The sequence below is a fragment of the Delphinapterus leucas genome, chromosome 14, assembly GCF_059928025.1.
Source record: "Delphinapterus leucas isolate spDelLeu-1000000601 "Yukka" chromosome 14, BTC_Dleu_Yukka2, whole genome shotgun sequence".
NCBI classification, from domain to species: domain Eukaryota; kingdom Metazoa; phylum Chordata; class Mammalia; order Artiodactyla; family Monodontidae; genus Delphinapterus; species Delphinapterus leucas.
Window position 1 is genome coordinate 74,265,619 of NC_143142.1, and position 26,889 is coordinate 74,292,507.

The following is a 26,889-nucleotide window of genomic DNA, read 5'->3' on the forward strand; positions in this document are numbered from 1 at the left end:
GATTTATCAATATTCTGTTCAGTGGCTGTATTCTACTGGCCAGAAATTCACTGAAATTTAAATAGATTTATGTACTATGCACAAATTTACATATGGTTGTCTTTAAGGTTTATTCTTATTCAAGTCAATGTTTAAACAGTTATTTTATACAAAATTTAATAATTTAGACTACGAAGCAATTTAAATACTTAAATTCCCTCAAAAAGACATTTTGTACATACATACATGATGTACACATATGAAAATGGTGGTCAAAAGAATTTTTTGGCAGCTGCTTCTTGCTGAGTCCTACGGAAAAAGAGAACAAAAACAAAACAAAAAAACAAACTGAAAGAAGTTCTATACACTTTACATTGGAATGAAACAGGATTGCATAAAATTAAAAATGCCTTTTGAAGTATGAAATACATGAAGATAAACATATGTCCTACACGTGTATTCCCATGTGAACTGAAATAGACTAGACATAATATTTGCTTTGTATGAACCTAATTTTATAGGTATTGAAAGTTCTATTATGGACCTTGATAACCTTATTGAATATCTCAAGTTAAATAAATACAGAAAAATGTTGGGTCAAATTTTAGAGACTTACCTATACATGATATAACCAATGAATAACACCGTTTGTACCACTACAAATACAACAAAGTGCACCGTAGATAGACACGATGGAAATGGCGGTAGTTCTGGACATTTCAGTCTTTCATTTGCTGGCTATAAGGCAAAGAACTTTCTATTACAATTAGTCAAATCAGTATTTTAGAAAAGGAAATAAATGTGAAATCTTTATAAAACTCATGACTTACTGTATAAACTCAAGTATTTTCATTAATTCATCTCATAATTGCCTTCCACCCTCTTAACTTTCACCACCAAACTTTTTGAAAGAGCAGGCAACGTGGGAAGGCCTCCACTCTTTCTCTGTCCTGTCACTAACTCATTGCTGTCTGGCTTCTACCTTCATCACAGTGACAATGATTTTGGTGTCCTTGAAGGTCACAGGTCACCAGTTCCCTCGACACTCCCAGTTTATACTTGCTGTACTAGAGCAATTATTAATAGCAGCACCCTCACTCTCAAGTGTTCTATTTCACACAATTACACAGTTGCCCCACCAGTGAACTACCTGACAGAAATAATGGCCTTTTCTCAGCTCTCATCCGCCCCAATCTCCTAACATTCAACATCACTAATTAGTATCTTGGAAAACGTTTCTTTTCCTATTTCCATGATGATTCATTTTATTACAAGCAAGTAATTAAATACCAGGGACAGAGATTTCATCAAGGTATCCAGACAGAATGGCTTCTAAGGTTAGTTGTTCTCAATATGCTCACACCTATGGGACAAAGGTCTTCACTATGTATTGATATATACTACCCACAGCATCAACTTGGCCGTTGCAACAAAGGCAAAAGTTGGGGGGAAATAAACTCAAATAGAACTAAGGGAATAGATGACAATGCTTTGGATGGGAGGTAAAATGGTCAATAAGAAAACTATTAAGCTATATTTGAAAAACTGGAAGGGAAGAGGCAAACGCTACAAACATTTGTGAATTTTATAAGGGTTTTCAAAGCCAGTAAATAAGTTAGGAAGAAACTTAAAAGTTCCAGGGATCTGTCTTCTAAATAATATCTCCTATGCATGTTAAACTTCAAAAATATGCTACCTATTTTTAATATTTATTGCCTATCTCCAAAAATGTAGATGGGACTTACACTCCAAAAAAGACCTAATAAAGTAAATAAAATAAAACTTTAAGAAATGAACCAAGTAATACAGGAAAGTAGCTGGAAACAAACAAAAATCTTGCCTAAAGAAAGCTGCTATCTGTCAGCCAGTTTTAGATCTGCACTTCCTGAACAGCCTAGACAGAGAAATATGAATTACCTGGTGCCCGTCTGTCTAACAAATGGGTGTGTCGAGAGACATTTACCTTGTTCAGAGCCGTTTAAAGGTATCATTACTGATAACAAGAGACATGTTTTTAAAAGAGAACTTATAGAAAAGAACCTAGAACAAAAAAAGTCTGAGATTGTGATGACTCCACTGACTGGAATAGCAATTTATTTTTTAAAAAATTCTATTCAATAGGCTATGGAAGCATGATATGGAGCACGTAGACATTCGAATCATACGGAGTAATTCTACCTTGAATATTAAGAAGGAGCACTGGCATTAATTTAAAAGTTAAAATATTTTCAGTGGAATATGTGGTTTTCCTTTCCAAAAGAAGACTGTGATAATCATAAACTAGAAGAAAAAAAGAGCTTACCATATTTCGCTGCACTAAGCTATCTATGTCCCGCTTCACTATGTGGAGGTGCTCTTTGATGTCATTGAAGTGCTGGGTTGTCTCATAAATGCCCCCTGCAGATCCAGGATGCTGTATGCCACTGACCAGTCTGACAGTTTCACTCACGGAATTCCTGAAATAGAAAATCCTTTTACAATGGAATCACTAGAAAGATGATTTTTACAGTCAGAGATTTCAAATGGTTAGATATATTTCTAAACCCAATGCATCAGATCATTTTAAAAAAAAACAAAGAAAAAAAAACCCCAGAAACAAAATAAGTATTTTAAAAAATTGTCTTCAAGATTAGAAAATAGTTTATAAAAACTAGATTATGCCTTTATCTTTTACTAAAGGTTGTCTAACCACAGAGAATAATACTAAATAATTTGTGTTAAAAACAATATTATAAATGGCTTGAATAACATAATGGATGATACTCTTAATGAGCTTAAATCTTTCTAAGTGTTTAATGTTGTGCAGTAAAGGATTAACCCATCAGGCCTGGGCTGCCCAAACCCCGCACATTCCAAAGGTTTTCAGACCCGGCCCATGACTAGCCCCTGGGAGATAATCTCTATGCCCCTGGAATATCCTGCCTGTTAAGAGTGTCTCTGTCTACCTGGGGCCTTGGGCCAGGCCAACAATATGATTTATGTTTGTTTGCCTGGGGCCTTAGGCTGCAGTACCAGTCTGACCTCTAGGGGGACTGAAGATTGAGCAGTTAAGGTCAGTCATGTGGGTGCTCCATGCCTATGTGACTGACCCCTAATTAAAAAAAACCCCGAAACCAAGGCTTGGGTGAACTTCCTTGGTTGGCAACACTCCGCACATGTTGTCACGCATCACTGCTGAGAGGAAAAAACACTGTCCATGTGACTCCACTGGGAGGGGACAACTGAAAGTTTGTGCCTGGTTTCTCCTTAACTCCACTGTATGCACCTTCTTTCTTTGCTGATTTTATTATATATCCTTTCATTGCAATAAACCATGACTGTGAGTACAGCAGCTTTTCTGAGTTCAGTAAGCACTTCTAGAAGACCACAGAATCTAGAGGCGGTCTCAGGGACTCGTAAGACAAATGTATCAATAATTCAATTTCTCTTTACAGTTCTATCAGATATCCCGTATATACAAACCTAGTGCTTCAACCAGAAACCAACTAAAGAACATCTATCTGTTTCGGATATGAAGGAAAAACTGGTTGTTTGGCATACTGAGCAATGGTGTGGTAATCTCCACCATGGTATCTTTTTTGAAGGGTAATTCTGACTTTATACATTTTACCTTACACTCTGACTTCAGAATATAATCCCCATGTAAGATGTGATTCCACTATTCAGATGTAAGATAAAGAGCTCTACCACTGAGTACGCCCTTTGAATATGAGTCTGTAAGCATGATAGTGTAAGAGACTACAATTTTTTTTTTTTAAATAATGGCAGAAATGTAACAGGGCTATTTATTAAGAAAGAAAGGAACATATCTGAATTTCAGTTTACCTGAAAGTATTACTACTCCCTTTCACCTGTCTTGGTCCTGATGTTCCCTGAGAATATCCTTCACATAAAGCCTCTGTGTCTGGGATGCTTCTTCTAGTCCTGGCCCTTCCCTCCAAGAGGGAGGGTCTAAAATGGAAGGGCCAGTTCAAACTACTGCCTTTCCTCTATACTTTCCTCTCCGTGAGGCTTCCTTGTCAAATGCAACCATTCCCTAAACATCACACATACTTTCCTCCTTTGTATCTGTATACAGTCAGCCCTCCTTTTCTGTGGTTTCCACATCCACGGATTCAACCAACCATAGATCAAAAATATTCAGAAAAAAAAATTCCAGAAACTTCTCAAAAGCAAAACTTGAATTTGCCACACAGACAACTATTTACATTGTACTTACAGCTATTTACATAGCAATATGTTATATGAGGTATTATAGGAAATCAAGAGATGGTTTAAAGTATACAGGAGGTTATAAGCAAATACTATACCATTTTATATAAGGGAACTGAGTACCCCTGGATTTTGGTATCTGCAGGGCCCTGGAACCAATCCCATGGATATGAAGGGAATACTGTATATGGGTTTTCTCCCTCATAGAGCATAAGCTACGCGAGAACAGTAATGTCTCTGATTTTCTGACAGCCTTCAACAGTTACAGTGCAATTTGGATGAATGAATAAATAAGTTATCTACCTTATTTCCTTGAAGTAAAATTTGGTTTAAAAAGTATCAATAAAAGTTGGACTTCCCTGGTGGGTCAGTGGTCAAGAATCCGCCTGTCAATGCAGGGGACATGGGTTCAAGCCCTGGTCTGGGAAGATCCCACATGCCGCGGAGTAACTAAGCCCGTGCGCCACAACTACTGAGCCTGCACACTAGAGCCTGCGAGCCACAACTACTGAGCCCATGCGCCACAACTACTGAAGCCCGCACGCCTACAGCCTGTGCTCCGCAACAAGAAAAGCCACCGCAATGACAAGCCTGCGCATCGCAACAAAGAGTAGACCCCGCTCCCTGCAGCTAGAGAAAGCCCATGCACAGCAACGAAGACCCAACACAGTCAAAAACAAATAAATAAATTTATCAATAAAAGCTTTGCTAGAAGAAAACAACAAAAAAAAGGAACTCAAATATTAAAATTACTTAGTAGGTCAGGCTGAATGTTAAGTATAATAAAAAAATCTTCAAAAATTCTACTTGAGTTACACGAGCAATGAAGAGTTAAAAATTTGCTACAAAATAGCTCAAGTGCTTTCTGAATAAATGACATCTGTTGATTAAAACTTCTTTGAATGGCATACATGCTCAAGGAAATTCATGTGAGTCTAAGCTTTTCCACTTAAACCCAAATTAAGAATTATATTCTACTATCTCTAAAATACTTACCAAGAATAAAGCATCCCAGAATATACAACCTTCTCACACATCTGCATTTTAAAATATTGCTTCCCAGAGCATGAACTTGCTTATATATACATAAATGTCTTTTGAATACACAAAGACTGAGTCATCATTCATTCATTTGCCTGTTGATTCTGCTAATGTTTATTTGCTACATGTTACGAGCCAGGCAATTTTTAGGGATATAAACTGTGCAAGAAAAATATAATTCCTGCCCTGCTGAGACTAATAGACTAGCAGGAGAGCAATGTGATAGAGGCACATCTAGAGTTCTATGAAGAAAGATGCATTTAACTTAGCTGGGCACCCACTGCTGAATGTTAAAGGATAAAGGAGGGTTCTGTGAGGATGGGATTGTGACGGAAGGAGGGCATATGTAGCTTAGGGAATAGGTCAAGTGAAGAGGGCTGGATAGAACACCAGAGAAAAAATACCTTTTAAGGAATAATGGAAGGATGACCAACAAATGAAGAAAACTAAGAAGCAGCAGAGGCCGAGAACATCAAGAGTAAGTGGTATGCCAGAAGCCTTGGGAAAAAAAATGTCTCAAGATAGAGGGGGTGGGAAAGGTGTCAATTTCTACAGAAAGTCCAGCAGGATGAGGACTGAAAGGTACTCATTACAGGGCACCACTGACTGCAGAAAGAACAGTTTGGTGCTTTCAGGACAAATTACAGTGGTTTGGAAACGAAGACAGGCAGTTTGGTCTACTTTTTTAGAAACTCACTAAAAAGGAAGGAAAAAGAGAAGCAATAGTAAAAATAATAGAAAGTGTCAATTAAAGGTTTTATTTGATTAGTTTTCAATAATGGAAGAGCAAGCCCTTTTGTATGAGGTGTAAGTTAAAGGTAGAAGACAGAGAAAGGATCACTAAAGAGCAAGGGTCAGAGAAGTAGAAAGAACGGGATCCAGGGCTAAGGACTAGCCTGGACAACAGCTGTGCAGATGGAGACAAGTCTGGGGAGGGAGGGTGCAGCACAAAAGAGGAGGTGAAGGAGGAGACAATGTCATCTCCCAGGGAGAATGTCAATGGCAGGCTGAGTTATGGGGCCTGAAGAAAGTGGTGAAGATACAGAATGAATAAAGATCACTGAATAGCTTAAATATTATATTACAGGGACAGGCTGAAGGTACAGAAGATGATAATTAGGAGCAAGATCCCAGAAGAATATGTGAAAATATTCATGTGAAAATGCCTAGCACAGTACCCAGAATGCAATAGGTATTCAAAAAATCTGGTAAAGGTAAATATGAAATGCTAAATGCTGTCTGCTCACCAAAAAGAACTTATTAAAAAAAATTACAACCAATTAATAACACAGCCAACACATACAAATAGCAAAGTTCAAAGAACATTAGTAACTCTGTCCACTGAAAAGGCCCAGAAGCAATGACAATCCAGTAGCATTAAGCACGACACTGTCCTTAAATACCATTTCTCACTAAAAGACCAGGGCTCCAAAGAAAAATGCCTTTGACACGTGTGGGACAGAAATGTACAAGAGAAACCTGGAAAGTCTTACACCTGAAAGGAAGGAAGCTACCAAAGACTACTGGGGTTGCATCAAAAGGATGCAGAAGCTAACCTGTAGGGACAGCTAGCGCCCAAAGACGAAACAATCTGAACATCAATTATAAAGACTAATGTAAAACAGCAAAACATGTTAAACTCCACGAGTTGGAAAACAATCAAACAAACATCACCTCTCACTATCTCATCATTTAACCTTGGTCACTGCCAGGGGACCAACTCGTTATTCTAAAAAAATGATAAAAAAGAATCAAGTATTTATCCTGCCTTTCCTGAACTATTTCAGGATAACAAGTAAGTAATCAGAGAAATTCTTTTTACATGGAGAGGGAATTTTAGAATAAGAGTGTCATCCTTCTTCAACCTCTAATGAAATGATGGATTTAGGCTACGGCCATCACTGGCTAAAACTTAGGCTGATGGAGGCACTTTATAATGAATGGCTCAGGCTGACAAAATCTGGTTATTAGTAACTGCTGGACTGGGTGATGGGGATCTGAGAGAAGGCCCTTATATTAGCCTCAACTTTTTTGTATGTTTAAAATTTTCTATAATTAAATAAAAATTGGCAAGGACTTATGGTATGCTAAAAATAGCACCTGAGAGTAGAGATAATGAGTACTAGTTCTGTTTTCATATCATGATCTTTTATCATTCAGAGCCTTTTCCCCTCTTTCTGTAAACTGCAGACAACTGAACTACATGCTTCTGCTAAAAAAAATTCTATGATCCCCTAAGAGCGTGAAAATCCATGAAGACACAAACCACCCTTTCTATGGAAGGCAAATATTTCCTATCTCTTTGCATTTTTTTCTGAAGCTTATTCAGAAGAAAAAGCTTTAGAGGACAAATTCAGAAATTTGAGTTCAGCTTTTACATTAACTTATTGCACGCATGACATTTGTCCTTCATTAACAAGGGGGAATTTACATGGATTGCTAGCTACCCTAAGTAAGTGTTTGCATGGATAATACAACTGGATGGCTAGGCTTTGCTAACCACTAACTGAATCTTAAGATGTTCTAGTATTACTCTTAAGTAAAGCAAGCACAAAACAGTATCTAAAGCATGCTACCATTTACATCAGAAAGAAGGAGATCTAAGAAAATACACATGTGGAGAAGAAATAGAGGAAGAACAAACCAGAAATTAATGGGATGAGTTACCAACAGGGGGTGGATGGGAAAGAGCTAGAAAGAAGGAGAGAATGGATGGAAGTGGGGCAGCAGTGATGAAGAGGAAGTGATACCTCAATGAATATATTCCGGCCCCTAGAACCACAGCATTCACATACCCTTCATATACCCAAAATATAAACAATTAAAATCAACCAGGACGTAGGAGAAGTGCAAACACTAACAAAAAACCTACCTGTATTATAAATGAATATCATAACCATACTGAAGAGAGTAGGGAAGAAGAGAACTAAACTAACTACCTGGAAAATGGTGTCTGGACTAGATACTGTAAGGCTAGAGGCAAAAGGAGCTTTACATAAATCATAAATCCATCACTATATGTGTTTCTCATAGGGATATGGCTTAATAATTTGAAACCACTTTATGTATACTTTATGCACACACTAAAACTATACCAATAAGTAAATACATTATAGATAAGAACCAGGTTTCTCCCTTTTGGAGAAACAATTTTCAAATAGGGAAAGGAGGAAGGCTAAAATCAGCCCTTCAGTTTTCAGTTCAGTCCAGTCCAACCAAAGTATCTGTATAATCTCGTGGTATACAAATGTAGAGTAAGGGATTCAAAAATATGTGTATATGTGTGATTAGTATACATTCACATATTCCCTAGACCTGCCCACTGAGAGGGCCTAGAAGCAATGGCACCCCAGTAGTAATGAGTATACCTAGTGCCCAGATCTTGGTTTCTAAATACTTTTCTCCAATAAAAGGAACCAGGGCTCACTGAGAAGTGGTTGATTCTAGAGCTGGGGCACAGAAAATACAAGATGAGCTTGAAACATATTACAGTACCAGAAAGTAAAGAAATATTTTAAAAAGATGGGGGTTTGTTGAAAGAACACAGAAGCCAACCTGAAGGAGTTCCTAACGACCAGAGCTGGAACAATTTGAACAACAAAATAAATAATGATAGTACAGGATTATAACCCACAGAATAAATAATCCATGAGTCCACACTGATATAAGTAGATTAAATAAATAAATGGGGGAGAAGGAGGAGTGGTCCTTATAGAATGCCAGTAAGTAGATATAGAAGGAATTATGGAAATAGAAAAACCAGCATTTGGTAAACACCACATTCTTGTTTCAGATAAAACATCAATGGATGCTAAAATTAGTGAGCCAAAGGTTAAAGTGAAACAGGATATTTACAAAGACTCAAAGTATCTTTCCCCAAATATTTATTAACCACCAAGGGAAGGATAGTAACTTTAAAGTAGAGAAACCGGGAAGAAACAACAATATCCAAGTGATCACAGCCAACATCATCAGTTATAAGACATACCAACATCATGAACATGATGCACTGTTGTATTCTTGTCAAAAATGCAGAACCTCCATCCAATCATGAGTAAATACCAGACAAACCCAAACTGAGGAACCAAATTGGTCCAATGAATTAATCAATGTTCTTGAAAATTGCCATGGTCATGAAAGACAAGGAAATATGAACTATTTCAGACTGCAGAAGTCAAGAGAAATAACTAAATGCAACGTGCAATACTGGATAGGATCTTAGAACGAAAAAGGCACTGGTAGAAAACTGGTGAAATTTGAGTAGATCATTAGTTTAGTTAATAGTACTGTACCAATGTTAATTTCTCCATTCTGACAATTGTACTGTGGTTATGTAAGATGTTAACATCAGGGGGAAGATAAGTGAGGGATACATGGGATATATGAGGGATATGTCCTTATTTTTTCTTGCAATGTCTAAAGTCTAAAATTAGATCAAAATATTTTTTTAAATGTTATATTGATTTGGTCTGTTTCTAAAACAGTTTAACTATTCAGTTAACATCATAAATATTTTAATCATGAGTTTAAAAAACTTAAAGATTTTTTAAAAAGTGCCAAACAGTACAACTGAAAGAAATACAAATTTGCAGTTACAAGTTAGGCTGCCTGTAACCTCTAGGTGTTAAATGTTATCGCCTTCTGTTTAACCTCATTCGGTTTAATTTTCCAGTCCTGAAGAACTCACCTTAACATTCTAGTTTGTCAAGGGCTGTACTGGCTGGGGCAGTGCCCTAATGTATTAGCTTATGACATGTGACATGTCGGCTGTTTCTCTGCTTCAGGTGTTGAATGCTAATTATCTGATAAGTGAATCCTTTTCAAAAACCTATCATTCAATGTTCCAAGGACACAGTGTCTCCTCTCTGCAGCAACCCTTTGCCCAGGCTCTCTTAGGGTACAACACAGGATGAAAAAGAGGGAGTCACACATAGCATATTTCCTTCAAAATGGTTTCATTCCATCAAAAAGAAGTTCTGGCATCAGGTATGTTTGTTCTACAGACCTGTAATACTATGCATGCTTATTCCTCCAGTTATTTATCCTAGGATTGTTGTGTATTACCCATATTCTTTTTATATTTTAGAAATGCACAAATGCTGTCAAACAACTGTGACAAAACCTTTTTTTTTTTTTTTTTAAGATGCTAAAGCATCTTTTTCTTTTCTAGCTTGGAACAAATAAAAAAATTTAGACAGGTTTCCTAAATATCAAAAGTCCCCGTATACTTTACATTCCCCTATTTAGAAAATAATCTAGAACGTGACTCTTACTCATGCTGCAGTCTTACAACAATAATGTGCTTGCATATCTAGAGAAGTCATGAATTTAGGATAAAGGTATCACGCAATACTCAGACATTACTGTTGTATACTTACTTCATTTCATTTACTTGTCTCAGAATCTCATGCTGAGTGTTCACAACAGTATCCAGTTCTTGTTGAGTGGTCTGGAGAAAAAAACAAAAGATGACCACCCAGCTCAATAATCCCCGTTCTACAGAACATACAGCTTTTCTTTTCTACCTCTCCGCCACCAAAGGCTAATAACTAAGGCATATCTGCATATTTTCAAAGCTCACCTGTCCATGCTGCCCTGGGATTCCTGCTCCTCTTTTAGAGATCTCCTCCGTCAAGGAAGAGACATACCTTCTCTGTTCATCAAGAATCATATCTAACTGTCGGTTCAGCTGCTTGATTTCAAGATGAATACGATTCTGTCCTTCAAAGATTTGTCTCAGCTCACGATCTCCTACACTCTCAAATAATTCATCCGCTGAAATGGAAATTACAAATCAAAATTATTAGAATCACCTACACATAGTTTTCAAATTACTGTAAGTGACCAAAGCACTAACATATACTAGAATAAGAACATCATCAACACAGCGTTATGATCTTCCCACAGTGTTAAACATGCATGTAATTAATTCAATCGTGATTAAATTACTAATTGTTTTCACCATCTCTGGTGGTTGAATACTTATTATAAATTAGGTCTGAATTTTTTCACCTAAAAATTATTTTGTCTTTTAAATAGACTGTGTGATTCTATTTACAGGGGCAGGCAGAACTAATCTAATTGGTTGCCTCTGGAAGGGGGTTGACTTGAAAGAGGTAAGGGAACTTTCTGGGGTGATAAAAATATTCTATATACTGATCTGAGTGATGGTTAAAGGGGTATACACATTTGTCAAAATTCATCAAACTATTTTCTTAAAATTTATGCATTTTACTTACATAAAAGATTAAGAAATGGAGTTGAGAACAGCTGATTTTCCTTTTATTCCTGACCATGCTTAAATCAGATCGTTTCATTCAAACGCTTACTACAATAAGCTTCAGGATATATTCACAAATCATATGCGATGTTTAAAACAAACCCAAGGAAAAAATAAAACTTACCTTTCATTTTCATCTTCATTAAATCTGAATCACACTGCTAATCATTTATATTAACACACTACTTAGTTCAAAAGCTAGCCCAGGCTTTATTAAATATAGCCTTGATCATTTGTGCTCATAGGGAACCGAGATCATAAAAGTTAGCAGATTATATATAGTCCCTCTATTTGGCCTCATCTTGTTTTGTTTTTGACATGTAGCCCATGTAAGTTCTTAATTACATTAGCTTAGACTAATATTTTAAAATTTTCAACCTTTAATGTCCAGAATTCTGTTGAGTAGTAAGAGGAGTCGGTAATTACTTCACGTTACTCTCGCAAGTCTTGATAGTTTTCAAGTGTTAGCTCTATATTATAAGGTAATTGTGTGTCACTAAAAGGAAAGAAATAAACCTTGGACGATTTCATTCAACAAATATTTACTCAACCAATATTTACTGAGTCTCAACTACTACGTCAGCACCGCTGTTGTTTTTTTAGGCTTAGGGGACACAGAAGTAGACACAGCAAACAAAGACCCCTGCGCTCACAGAGCTTACACTCCAACGGTTCACTGTCTACATCATCCAGGTACTCCCGACTGCACACTGCACTAAGCGATACTCTTCCCGGTAAAAACATCAATCTCCGAGCCCTTTAAAGACTGAAGATTTGTTTAAAAATTATTTCTCGAAATTACTTGGAATGTGCCAGATCACAGAGCGAAGATAAAATGAATGAAGTGCCGGGTGACACATAAGCGCCACAGCTATTGCTGCAGCGGAGGACAGCTCTGCTCCAACTCACCAGGCTGCCCTTGAAGGTGAGGGTGGTCCTTCTGGAATTCCTCCTTTTTTTTATCCAATTCTTGTTGAAAGTGCTCAAATTCCTCCTGGTACTTTTCTTTTTCTTTCTCAGAAATTTCTTTATCTGGTGTAGGCTTTTTTGGAGTTTAAGAATAGATCATTAAAAAAATTAAAAAGAAAATAATAAACCTCAGTATATGTTCTTTTTCTCATTTTAACTACTCTACCACTAGGTGAAAGGTTAATTTACTCTTGCTACTAATATTACAACAAAAAATAAAAATAGCCACTACCATTTATTGAGTGCTTGCCAGAGGGCAGTGTCTTTAATGTTTACAACGTTAAGGTGGCCAGTACAAACATCTCAGTTTTACCAGTGAAGAAATGGAGCGTTACAGAGGTTAAGTAACTTGTACCAGGTCATAATGGCAATATCTGGCAGAAACAAGATCCAAACCTAAGTCAGTCTTCTCAAGTTTTCAGCTACGAGGCAGTACCACTAAACTACAGATAAACTTCTGGAAAAAAATGAGTATACTTACCAGCTCTTTCCCAGGCTCAGTCAACTGGAAAGTCAGAAAAGAAAGGACATCATGGTCATCTACAAAGTGAAAAAAAAAAAAAAATCTGAAAAAGTTCTGTAATAGATTATTTTTATGGTTGTGAATTTACTTTATAGACATCTGTTGCTTTAAAATAATAATCAATAAGGGAAACAACAAAAATTTGCTCTAATTTGGTAAAGGCAACAGTGCTCTGTGAGCTTAGAGACAAAAATTCATCTGACTTATATTAGAACTAGGTTAGAATTCACTTTTTAAAATCCTAAACCAGAACACTTAGCTGTGCTTAACACATGATAGATGTTTAATAAATGTCTGATAAGGGAATGAACAAACAAATGAAGGGTCAAAACAAGTCCAAACTCCTAATTCTGGCAGCAAGATCCTCCTTTATTTTTCCACAAATCTCCTTCATGCGCTGCGTCCCAGTCAAGTGAGACAAAATCCTGTTCTTCAGGTATTTCCTGTTCCTATCTGTCTCTGAACCTTTCTTATAGTACTTATCAGTCCCAGCCTTACGTTCCTGTTTTAACCATGACACTGCTCTGTCCTGGATTACTGGGACAGTCCTGATTTATCTGTGTTCCCCTGGCATTACTAATAGCATCTCCTGTTACTCCCAAAGCATCTCGATTAGAATATGATTACTTTTCTATATATTATTTATATTTGTTTCCCTCATACAGATTTCATTTCACCTAAAATCATATTAAAAAATCAAATTAGGGGCTTCCCTGGTGGCGCAGTGGTTGAGAGTTCACCTGCCGATGCAGGGGACACGGGTTCGTGCCCCCGTCCGGGAAGATTCCACATGCCGTGGAGCGGCTGGGCCCGTGAGCCATGGCCGCTGAGCCTGCGTGTCCGGAGCCTGTGCTCCGTAATGGGAGAGGCCACAACAGACAGTGAGAGGCCCGCGTACCGCAAAAAAAAAAAAAAAAAAAAAAAAAAAAAAATCAAATTCATTTCAAGCTGTTTAAGCTAAAAACAGCTAACAGATCAAACCTCATAACATCGAACTACAATACTCATCCTGGCTAGTGTCACATCCACAAAGCAAGACAGATGAATTCTCACTGCAGCAATCTCTTTGCTTTCTGCTACTTTTATGGAGATCTAGATATATAGCCAGATTAAAGAGAAAATTGTAATACCAGAGTGTAGGTTAGGTAACATTAGGAGAAGTCATGCAGTGTTAACAGAGCCCTAGACCCAGGAGCCAGAAATCTAAACCAAGTCCTGCCTGGGTCTGATTTATTGGCCATGTGATCTTTAGAAAGCCCTTTAATCCAAGATTTGGCCAAGTCACCTAAAAATTGGTTAAATATGATCTATCCTTTCTCCTTCCCTCCTTGTTCTATTGTAAGGAAAAATTCACATATTTGAAAATAATAAAAATATTATACAATATGAACACAAGATGGTGTTAACATCCAATGATAAGTTCATTTATCACCACTCATGGAAAAAAAAGGGTAAGTACGTCTTCTTTAAAGTTTAGCCCCCAATAATATTTCCTCAGGCTACCAAATTCATTTAAATGTGCTGTGACAGCTCTCAGGATCCTAAAACACTTGGCAGTTAACCTTTTAAATGTCTCCTTCACTATAAAATATCACACCCAAACTGACAGTCTAATTTACATAATTGCACACAGCCCCAGCCAACTGTAAACCTACAGAAAGTAGAGGATCAGCAGTCCCAAGAGACCCAAAGGACTGGCACCCCAGATCATGGAAGGTTACAACCAGTCTTAAAAGGTTAAAAGCAAACAACGCTACCCATCTCCAAAATACATTATTCCCAATAAAATTCAATTCACAACCTTTCAATATTAAAAGATACCAAGATTTTACCTGCAAGACCTCCAGTTGCAGCAGATATTCCAAAATGGCCCTGTGCAGGGATAATCATATTTTCCACTTTGGTGCAAAATTCATAATCATTTTTGTCTGGTGTGAAGCCATTATTGATCATTACCTAGAAAGACAAACTGTAGCTATAGCTTTTACAAAGATCTTGTAAAATGAATTTCAAGCAGTCAGTTTATGACTATTTGATCTTTATATTTGGTCTAATAACCAACAAAAAGCTATGAGCTTCAAATCATTACGCTGTATACCTTAAACTTACAGTGTCGTATGTCAATTACATCTCAATAAAATTGGAAGAAAAAATGAAAATAAAAAAAATTTAAAAGCTGTAATCCCTTGTCCATTAAATAAACTCGCTTATTTGGGATCATTATACAATGAGATAATTCACTTCAGAAAATGGTTTTTGCCCTACTGTGTGTCAAAGGCTTAAAAATAAAAATCTGATAACTTTCCATGAAAATCTTTCTAAAATAGAATGTGCTTCACCTTCTCTAGAGAAGACTTAAGGAACCAACCATGATTACTTTCTCTGAATGGTTCCTACAGAAGAGGGATCAGGCTTGGTCTGAAACTCCAGTGACAGAGCTACAACGAATAAGTTAAATTGACAATTTTTACTATAGCAAGTTGAGAATTAAACAGACTGCCTCAGCAAGTAGTGAACTCTTCTTCATTAAATTAGGGAGGTGGGCTTCCCTGGTGGCGCAGTGGTTGAGAGTCCACCTGCCGATGCAGGGGACATGGGTTCGTGCCCCAGTCCGGGAAAATCCCACATGCCGCGGAGCGGCTGGGCCCGTGAGCCATGGCCGCTGAGCCTGCGCATCCGGAGCCTGTGCTCCGCAACGGGAGAGGCCACAACAGTGAGAGGCCCACATACTGCCAAAAAAAAAAAAAAAAAAATAGGGGGTAACTGGACTGTACTAAGTTAGCAGAGAGTCAGCAAAAGTGACATGTCATATAGACAAAAAAAGGCAGAAAATGAAAAAAACAGAAAGACACATAAGCTTCTACGCTGCAGAATGTATTTTTGAAATAATGACCCTACACGTCTTAAACGAACTTCGGAATCTAAGCAAGCACAGGAATCCACCTGGCACATGAATATTCTTCTCATGAGCCCAGTCAAGCAGTGATCTGGCCTCTTCAATACCTTCCACTTCTAGCAACCCAACCACTAGCCCCACCCTAAAGAAGAGCCAGCGAGATAGAGTGGAAGCAAAGGGAGTAGGTACACGGCACCAGAGTAAGGGCACTTCTATCATTACCTCCAGATGCAAAGTTTCATTAGTGACACTTAAGACAAAGTCATACAGGTAAAATGTGACAGTACTTGATCCAAATTTTTAGCAAAAGAGTAAGGGACAGGGCAATATGAAGGGTTAATCTCTATATAACGTAGGATGGCAACATGGGAACTCCTACCAATTTTTTAAAAATCACCTGCCATTTATTGACCAATATTAATATTTCTGTTTCCTCTATTCAGTAATGTTCCTATTTGAGTTTATAGCATGTACAACTGATTCTCCTACAGTCTTTCAAATCGCCGATCAGTAAGACATTTGCCTTTGAGAGATAAAAAAAGAAATGTTAAGTTAATCATATTCTAAAATTAATACTAAGAACTTTCAACTCTTCAATATTTTTTCCTTGAGCCCTAAGAAATTGAAAATCCATCAGAAGTATTTACTATCCAGTTCTAATTCTTTAAACAAACAAAAAAAAGGTACAATATATTCACTGCACGATGAGTTTGGAGGAACCTTAGGGCTGTGACTGTACAGGTACAATATATCCACTGATTAATACCAGTAATGCTTCTTTGAGATTACAGATAACATCCCTTATTCATCTTACAGTTTCGACCCGTTGTTAAATACCATGCTTGCAGTATTTAAAATCCTGTTTTGGAATTCCCTGGCAGTCCAGTGGTCAGGACCCCACGCTTCCACTGCTGAGGGCGTGGGTTTGATCCCTGGTCGGGGGAACTAAGATCCTACGTGCCACACGGCGTGGCCAAAAAAAAAAAAAGTGTATAATATCTTGTTTTGACATATTTCCTCCACTAACAGCATTTCTTTTTCCCCTTGCTTTGTTTTTCCCTCCAAAGCTCAAACAACTGGGAGCTAAAGATGTAAGTATATTTAATAAACATTTCTTGAGTACTAAACACGGGCACAGTATTAGGGAGTATGAGGAATGTAGGATATAGTGCCTGCACTGAGATGTGTACAACCATATTGATGAGAAAACACATACAAACCATAATTAACTAGCAAGTCAAGACAACATATTTTAAAGGGCAAATAAGCACCAGAGGGAAAAAAAACACTTAGAGTTTAAGAGAGACAGATCCTTACGAGCTGATGTTTGGGAAATCTGATGGAAAGAGATCCTGAACTAGTATGTTCCAGAATGAGCACGACTCTGCCAGGCAGAGAGGAAAGGGGAGAGTATTACAGGAAGGGGCAGCAGACGGAGCAAGCACACGAAGGCTAGGACTGTTAAGTCACAACCAGATGTCCTGCCAAGTCTCTCTAAAATGTATTCTTCAGAACACTGGCTCTATAGACATTCACAGATACGAAGTGAAAAGAGAATTCCATGGCCCAGTAAGCCTAAAGAATGAGGGGTTTAATAAAGGTTCTTTATTTCGGGACTTCCCAGCGTCTTTAACGTGCTTGTATGCACAGACCTCCCAATCTTATCTGACCACGGAACTTTTTTTGGTGTTCTGCAGGATTACTGTTTTGCGAACTGCTGGTAGGGCTGACGGCCTCACTGCGTGGGGTCGTGTAGGCAGCCTCCCTGTGATCTGTGTGCTCAGGTGCGTGTCTGTACTCGCCATGGTTGGTATCTGGGTTCTGCCACATGAAGGTAAGCATGACCTACTGATGCCCCTGATGAAACTGTACAGGATGTATAATAATTCCAGCAGAACTCAAATCCAAGTTAGTCATAATAGACTGGACAGTGCCTCTATTCTGAGGTCTCTAAATTAGTTTGGAATTTAAGAGTAAGCCAATACAAAGTTTTCCAAATAACTGTCTTTTTCAGAGTTTATACAAAGGAGTGCAAGGCTGGCTCATGATTTAGGGAAAAGAAAAATGTATACAAGATATTCTTTACTTATAAGCATTATATAACCAGGTACTGATGGTATTGTTAAAAATGCAATGTTCACATGGTATTAGTGACCTTAGTTATTATAACTTAGTTATTATAACTGCCTGCTGGGTATATCCACCTAACCTAAATATTAACCCAAACTCAATTTGTCTACAACTAAACTCCTTACCAACTGTCTGCCTTCCCACTCCTCCCTCAAACACAAAGAAACGTGCTGCTTTTTGGCTAGTTAATGGTAACATTTAGTTGAACACTGGCCAGAAATTCAGGAACTATCTTTGACTCCACAACTATATTCACTCTCCCAGCCCCAAGCCAACTAGTACTAAGTTCTGTAGTCTCCACCTCCTAATCATCTCTTCTTTCCTCTACCCTCGTTCAGACCACAAGTGGAGTCTTGCCGCTAAAATTGTGCTGGGTTCAAATCACAGTTCTGTTACTTATGTGGTAAGACACTGTCCAAGTTACTTAAACTCTCCCATATTCAATTTCCCCATTTATAAAACGAGGATGCCTTCCCCATAGGGCTGTTGGAATAAATGAGAAATATTTGCAAACGATATATCTGACAAGGGGTTAATATCCAAAATATACAAAGAACTCATACAAGTCAACATCAGAAAAGCAAACAACGAGATTAAAAAATGGGCAGAGGATCTGAATAGACACTTGTCCAAAGACATACAGATAGTCAACAGGTACATGAAAAGATGCTCCACATCACTAATCATCAGGGAAGTGCAGACCAAAACCACAATGAGACATCACCTCACATCTGTTCAGAATGGCTATTATCTAAAAGGCAACAAATAACAGATGCTGGTGAGGGTGTGGAGAAAAGGGAACCCTTGTGCACTGTTGGCAGAAATGTAAATTGCTACAACCACTATGGAAAGCAGCATGGAGATTATTTCTCAAAAAATTTAAAACAGAACTACCATACGATCTAGCAACTCCACTCCAGGGTACTTATCCAAAGAAAATGAAAACACTAATGAGAAAAACTATAGGCACCCCTACGTTCACTGCAGCATTATTTACAACAGCCAACATATGGAAGCAACCTAAGTGCCCACCAACAGATGAATGGATAAAGATGTAGTACATATATACAACAGAATATTCCTCAGCCATAAAAAGATTGAAATCTTGCCATTTGCAACAACATGGATGGACCTAGAGGGTGTTATGCTAAGTGAAGTAAGTCAGACAGAGAAAGACAAGTACTGTATGATTTCACTTATATGTGGAATCTAAAAAACAAATGAACAAACAGAACAAAACAGAGTCATAGACACAGAGCACAAACAGGTGGTTGCCAGAGGGGAGGGAATTGGCAGGGAGGAGAGAAACAGGTGAGAAAGAGTAAGAGGTACAACCTTCCAGTTGCAAAATAAATGAGTCACAGGTATGAAATGTACAGTGTAGGGAAATCAGTCAATAATTATGAAATATCTTTGTATGGTGATAGATAACTGGACTTATCACGGTGGTCATTTTGAAATGTACAGAAATACTGAATCACTGCACTGTATACCAGGAACTAACATAGTGTTATAGGTCAATTTTACTTGAAAAACAAACAAACAAACAAACATATAGCACTGGATTTGTGGACACCAGCAGTAGGGGATGGGGGTGGGAGAATTGGATGAAGACAGTCAAAAGGGATAAACTTCCAGTTATAAGATACATAAGTACTAGGGATGTAATGTACAACATGGTAAGTATAATCAACACTGCCGTCTTACATATGAAAATGGTTAAAAGAGTAAATCCTAAGAGTTCTTATCAGAAGGAAAAAGAAAGTTTGACATTACTATTTTATTTTTTAAATTTTATTTTACATGTGCAGTTTTATTTCAGTTTGGAAATCATGCACGAAATATGATCTAATAAAAAATTCTAATCTAATATAAAAATTCTAACCTAATATAAAATTTTTTTTTTCTATTTAATTCTCTATATGAGATGATGGATGTTCATTAAACTTGTTGTGGTCATCATTTCATGATGTATGTAAGTCAAATCGTTATGCTGTATACCTTAAACTTCTACAGCGCTGTAGGTCAATTATATCTCAATAAAACTGGAAGAAAAAAGAAAACGTGAGAAACTGCATGTAGAGTACCAAGTACAGGTCGTGGCTCATTTACAGCAAGAAGGCTAAAATCATCCTATTTTTTGCTCCTTTCACAAATACCATTATAAAAACACTGCTGCCTAAGTCATCTTCCTCAACTGTAAACCTGATCATTTCACATTCCTGCTTAAAACTCTATAAACTGTTCTTACGGGATAAACTACACAGAGGGCTGCGAGACTTGTTACTGTCAACCTTTCAACCTCACTCTCCAAATCTCCTCTATCCTCCAGCCACACCAACTATTTGCCTTTCCCAAATCTTTTAACAGTCCCGATGCCTGTTTTCTCTGCCTGGAATATGCACTCCATCTAGGAAACTTCTACTTCTCCTTCAAGGTGCAGCTCAACTCTGAGAAACTGTTCCTGACTTTCACCTCTCCAGCCTGACAGAGTTACAGGATTCTAAGCTCCTGATCCCTTAAATTTACCACATAGCATACTAACATTACATAAGCATAATGTTACATAATGTCACCTCCATTAGACAAGCTCTTTGGAGGAAATGACCTTTGTCTTATTCATATTTGTGTGGCACACAGCAGAATGCCTAAACATTCACCGACTAAACACAAACCTACTGGCAAATTTGACAACACATGACCACTTACACCGAGCTTTGAAGCCACCTCTGCTCTCTCAGAGTAACACTGATGAGTATGCGAACAATATCCAGATTTAAAATGCATTGGATTTCTATCAAAGATTCAGAATGAGAAGTCATACTAGAATATTGTTCATTTGATTATCTCTAAATGCATGTTACTTACTGTCAATGTTTTCTGGTAATACGTAATCTTTGCCCGGACAGGATAGGGTTTATTACGAAAGTCCCTTTGGCAACTTGCTAAAGCTTGATTAGCACCATCACTATAGTGTGAGGGAAAGGAAGACAAACAAGAAACTTAAAGCTTCTCGATATGTTAAAAACTCACTATTTAAAATGATTAATGTCCAGAAAGGTCAAAACAAAATCAAGTTATGACAAAGCTTGGGATATTTGAAGTTATTTATGCAGAAAACACCAAGGACTCTGGATAACAAAAGGAGCCAACGTTACCACGGCTGCCTGCCGGCAAGGGGAAGGGATACTCTTCCTCTCCACAAGACTAGGGCAGGGTCAGAGTCACATACGGTGCTTTCAACAACGCAGATTCCTAGATCCCACCCTCAATCAGCTGAAGCAGAATCACAAGGGGGAGGCTTGGACCTCTTGTTTAAATATTTCAATGGGTGGTCATGATGAACTACCAGAGTTACAAATCACTAAGGTAGGAAAGTATTTTTCTTACAGTTCACTCACTGGCTAAAAGGTAATCCCCCCAACAAACATGTGAAAATTAAAAATGTACATACCTGATTCATACACATTATAAATATACTGAACACTCGGAAGTTTTGTAGCCCACTGAGAATCTTTTCAATACAGCAATACAAAGGCTGAATGACATGGCACACATTGCTTAGTCATTAGGTTGGTTAAGGCTCTGAACTTTATTTTTTAAAGATCCCTCTTAATAAAGATGAAAAAACATAACTATTGTTATCACTGAGAGCCAGGAATGTTTTATCAACCTTTAAAGGTACTATTTAATTTCAGGTTAACTACAACACATTTTTATGTTTGAAATCTAGGTGGTCCGCAGAAAGAACTTTAAAACAAAACCAAATTAAGATAAGACCTTTCCACTAAGTTACAAAAATCATCTCAAGGAAAAGAATAATATTACTTCATCTGGAAAATGTTCAGATTTGAAACAATATATTCTATAAGGTTTCTAAAAGGAAGCTGAAATCAGGAATAATGTAAAAAATATACACTTACTTTTGATGGTCATATTGGATTTGTCCATTGTTGCCTATAATCACTACTGCAGGATTATTTTTCTATAAATAAAGAGAATGTATTTGTTTTAAAGTCCTTAGACCAAAGAAGTATAGATCATTCTGTGTGTGCTATGTAAGTTTTCTTACACCTCTAAAATCCTAGGACACTGTGAGCATGGGACTGGTGTGGGACTTATGGGAGCTCAGTAACAGGAGGACTAACACGGCCTCAGCATTCAAGAAGCTCAACGTTAAAGCTCTCCTTTAAATTGCTAATCATGACCTCGGATAATCAGCGGACAAACTACTAAATGAAACAATGATCATCAGTTTTAGGGCTGCTAAAGCACAAGTTAATGTTTCCAATTCATAAGTACATTTTGCTCTTAACTATTTTAGAGAAATCGGCTGATCAAAAAGTGTGATTAACATATATGAAAACATATCAACATGTGAGCTAGTAGTTATGCACACATTTTCATGAAAACAAACAGTAATAATCTTCTAAACACTAACCACCTACATCTAAATGACTCATGCTGATCCATCAAAATTATTAAGCATAGGGCCTTCCCTGGTGGCACAGTGGTTGAGAGTCCGCCTGCCGATGCAGGGGACACGGGTTCGTGCCCCGGTCCGGGAAGATCCCACATGCCGCGGAGCGGCTGGGCCCGTGAGCCATGGCCACTGAGCCCGCGCATCCGGAGCCTGTGCTCCGCAACGGGAGAGGCCACAACAGTGAGAGGCCCGCGTACCGCAAAAAAAAAAAAAAATTATTAAGCATAAACAGGGTGATGGGGAGGTGGGTACTGAAAAGTTCTCAGACCTGAGGTTCCACTGTTACCTCAAGTTGGTACATGACAAATCATGAACTCCCAGCTTTAAATTTATAAATTCCCAGCTATGTAAAGACTAATCATCACACTTAAAATAGAGTTTGGGGAGTCCTCTACTATTAAACTGACAAAAGTGTTAAATAAGCTATATTGTTCACAGCCTAACTTTGTTAGCAAACATATTAAAATGGGTAACAGTTCTGAAAACAAATATACCTTTCCATCATTGTCAAAAGAATCAAAAAATATTCCAACACCATTCCACATATCAGCTGATCCAAATACAGGACCCTCCAAGCCTTGATTTTCTGTATACCAAATTGCCTGTAAATACATAACACGGGACATTTAGAGACTAGTGGTATATGCATTTACACAAATTTTCCAAGTTAAAGAAATTACCGTACCAGGCCATCAGCTCCAATCCGACCTCTTCCAGTCACTCGAAATGTCACCTCAACTTCCCAGTTCTCAAAGGCTGCTTTTGTCTTTGTCCACACCGATCCTCTTTGGCTTTTTAAAGATGGTGCTATTCGAATTTGATCTGAACTTGGAATAGCATCTAGAATAGAAATCAGGGAAGAAAAGTTTTGTTATAATTAGATAAAACTCAATGAATCACCACCAAACTGTTACATATACCTACTGAGACCTAAGTTTAACTCAGTTACCTGTATGGTAACTTTGTTAGGAAAAAATTTCATGTTGACAGTTTCAGCTTTTAAATTTTAGCGGGTTTTGATACCCCCCTCCTATCTTTGGAAGAGTGCAATATCTCTGCAAAAAAAATTAAAGCTGCAACCAAACACTAAAAATTCAAGGGGCAGCAGGGAGGAAACTACAGCTTGAAAGGCAAATCAACTATTTAATTCTCATGATACTCTTTTTCAAACACCTGAAAAATTTGCATATTTTCTTTTCTAAAACTGTATTTTTTTTTTTTACCAGTTTACAAATGTTAGAAATCTCAAACAGTGTGAAAAGAACATACCACTAGGAATCAAGAGACTTATTCCTAGTCTCAGTTCAGCTGTGTGACTTTGAGCAAATAATTCTCTTACTCTCTCGGGCTCACCATATGTTCACCTGTAAAATGAAGGGGCTGGGCTCAATCACTTATATACACCCTAGAAGTTATATGCAGAATTTTGAGCATATATACATTCTTCTAGGGAGAGGGTCAATCAACTGAATTTCAAGTCAATAATCAGTTCTTCAGCATCAGGAGATTCTCAGAGAGAACAGTGATCCCTAAAATGATGGCCTGCACCTCCATTCACTTACTAGCTGTTTGATCGTAGGCAAGTTACTCCATTTCTCTAACAACCTCATAGGCATATAAGTGCATATAAATATTTCAATAAATGTTAGCTGTTCCTATTATTGGACTAGATAATTATTAAAGCACCTATGAGGTCTATATTTGGACAATTCTGGCACACCTTTTCAGATATTAACCAGTTCTGACATTCTGACATCCACACTGGGACATAACTGTATTGTTTCTTTACAGGTAGGAAAAATTGACTAAAAGACAAGTTGAGATATTTTAGTAAGTTCAGCCACTATTTGTCACCATGACTTTCAAACACGTAAAGGTTTGGGGCAGTCATCACAGGAAAAGCACTGGATATAGAAATCAGAAGACCTGGATTTGAGTACTATTCTACGGACACTAGGTAACCTCTTCCAAGAACCTTAATCTTTCTGAACATCAGATTTTTTCACCTATAAAACAGATAACACCTGCCTTGCCTACCAAGGATCTAATCAGAGCATGAAGAAGGTGAAAGAGCTCTGAGAGCTATAAAGGCTTACAAATTGCTGTTATCATTTTTGCCCTTATGGACCCAAGGATGTGTACTGACAGTACAAAAGAACATGAGGGTTAAGAAAAAGAAACACCATAGATTTGGTCTTAATTTGGGGATGATGTAAGGGGACACGTTTAAACTAAATCTTAAAAATTTCTCTATTAAAAAAATTGTTTTAAATAATGGATCTCAGGGCAAAATGAAAGGGGAAAAAATGATCAGTGGAGTTAAGAAAGCTGTGAGACTGTAAAAATTACAGTGATAATGAAAGCAAGGGATACCCATAAGCAGTGATTCCCAGAGTCAACAGACAGAAAAGTCACTAGCTAAAATTCTAATCTCTTTATTTCAAATTCAATGTAGCCATACAACTTTCATTCACCCAGGTACATTATCTGACATTTCTGCAGCAGAAAAGTTTAGTTGGTTATAGGTTCTGAAAAGAAAGTCAATGTGACTAATTTAAGTAGCTCATTAACATTCCTAATTGGCTGATGTATGTGGTGTGAGCGTGAGAAAAAGAACAGCAAGCCGGCAATGGAGAATGACAGAAGCGAAAAAATGTCAACACATTTACCACCAGTGCTGAAAAATTCATCATCATTCCAAGAAAAGAAACAAAAATCCCCCAAACCTGTGTTTGGCACACCTGCATCGTCTTTGTGTATTAAAACAATGCTACCTTGATAACAGTTGCCCAGCTACATACCCTTGATGAGTGATCACATAATAAATGTCCGCTGAGTAACAAAATGCACTCTACTTCAAATATTTAATGACTTGGTCATTAAGTCAAATTGAAATTTATGCCTTTTAATTATACATTAATTTCAGTGAAATAGCACTTCCTAAAAGTGTGCTTCCTATTCAGCAACTACTTTCTAGAAATGGAACATTTTGTTTCAAGCACTCGACAATCTAAAACGATGTATACAAACCTTACATAAATGATTACTTAATAACACATAAAGATGGAATTCAAACTGCCAGTGCTTCTAACCCCAGATAAAGGCATTTGCCACTTGTTTCAAAGGTTGCATCTGATGGTCACTGAACAGAGTTTACAGCATGCCAAGTGCTACGGCTGATTCCTTAGTCAGAGGTGACACATCGGCACTAAAGTAGATACGTTTTCTTTCACATATGTAAATAGCTAGCAAGGCTCTCTTACCCACTAACAGTGCTTAACAGTGCCAAACACATAAAATCAGTAACACATGGCGCACAGGTTATTTCAATTCCCCCCCCCACAAAAACCCCAAAACAGCTGTATATATAATGCTATTCTTAGCCTCAAGTTCTCAGTCAATAACCCCCCTCCCTTCTTCTACTAAATAAAGCAACGAGTGTGACTATTAAATTACCTACTGTGTTAATACAAGAGAAAAGATCAAAGACCACACCAAGTCACTGAGAAAGGCAAACTTAACGTACAGTTCCAAGAGGGTGAGAAGAATGTCCTGTGACATAAAGACTTAAAGATTATTCTAAAGCCAACACATGCCACCTCTAAAGCCGTCAGGGGGCATCGGGTACAAACTGGAGCATTACCCACTGCTAACACCAGAGGAGAAAACGCAGGGGAGGGCCGAGGGGGAGCGGGAAAGAAGGTGGAGGGCTGCCAGACCAGGTCTCAGGTTCGGAGGAGACGTGGCGTTGGGGTGAGACGTGATGCCCAGAAGCGAGCTCAAGTTAGTACCTGGAAGTGCGGGAACTAACGGAAAAACCTCTAACCCAAACGGAAAGAACAGACAACATCAAAGACGGGAGGAGGAAGGTCGGGTGGAGAGAATGTGGGAAAGACTGGGGGGCTGGCGGAGGGAACCTTGCGGACCAGAGCCGGCGTGCAGGCGAGGCTGCTGAGAAAGGTCCCCTCCACCGCGCATACGGGGTGCAGCGGGGAGAAGGTGAAGAGGAGGAGGCTCAAGGCGGGGAGGGGACCCGGGCCCCCCGACCTCTGCCCTGGCTTACTCCCCGCGTGGGCCCAGAAGGGCACGGTCCCGTCGCTCTGCACCAGGTGCGGTCCCTTGAAGCTGTATTTGTACTCGAAACGCCGATGTGGCTGCGCGCCTGGGGTGCCCGTGGCGCCGGCAGCTGCCGGGTGGCCTCCCACGCCGTCGCCCCCGACGAAACGACAGAGCGACAGCAGCAAAGCGCAGAACAGCGGCCGAGCTCCAGCCCGCGAACCCCTTTGCCTGGATCCCGCCATCTTGGATTCTGGGAAACGGGAGGCCGGCGGAAGGAGGAGGGGGCGGGCGCTGCCGCCGGCCAACAGGGCGCTCCA

The 26,889-nt window shown here is 38.4% G+C and overlaps 1 protein-coding gene across 1 annotated transcript; it reads right to left on the reverse strand.

The window, feature by feature from the left end:
- Nucleotides 1-91: 91 nt before the first annotated feature.
- Nucleotides 92-26,836, reverse strand: LMAN1 (lectin, mannose binding 1). The gene is made up of 13 exons (XM_022584360.2): nt 26,577-26,836; nt 23,199-23,353; nt 23,008-23,115; nt 21,954-22,015; nt 20,899-20,998; nt 14,837-14,960; nt 12,963-13,021; nt 12,422-12,554; nt 10,814-11,007; nt 10,611-10,681; nt 2,282-2,435; nt 596-717; nt 92-288 (listed from the first exon to the last, which is right to left on the reverse strand). Exons 1-13 carry the CDS (start codon nt 26,812-26,814, stop codon nt 252-254), a joined length of 1,557 nt encoding a protein of 518 aa, XP_022440068.1. The 5' UTR covers nt 26,815-26,836; the 3' UTR covers nt 92-251.
- Nucleotides 26,837-26,889: the final 53 nt, after the last annotated feature.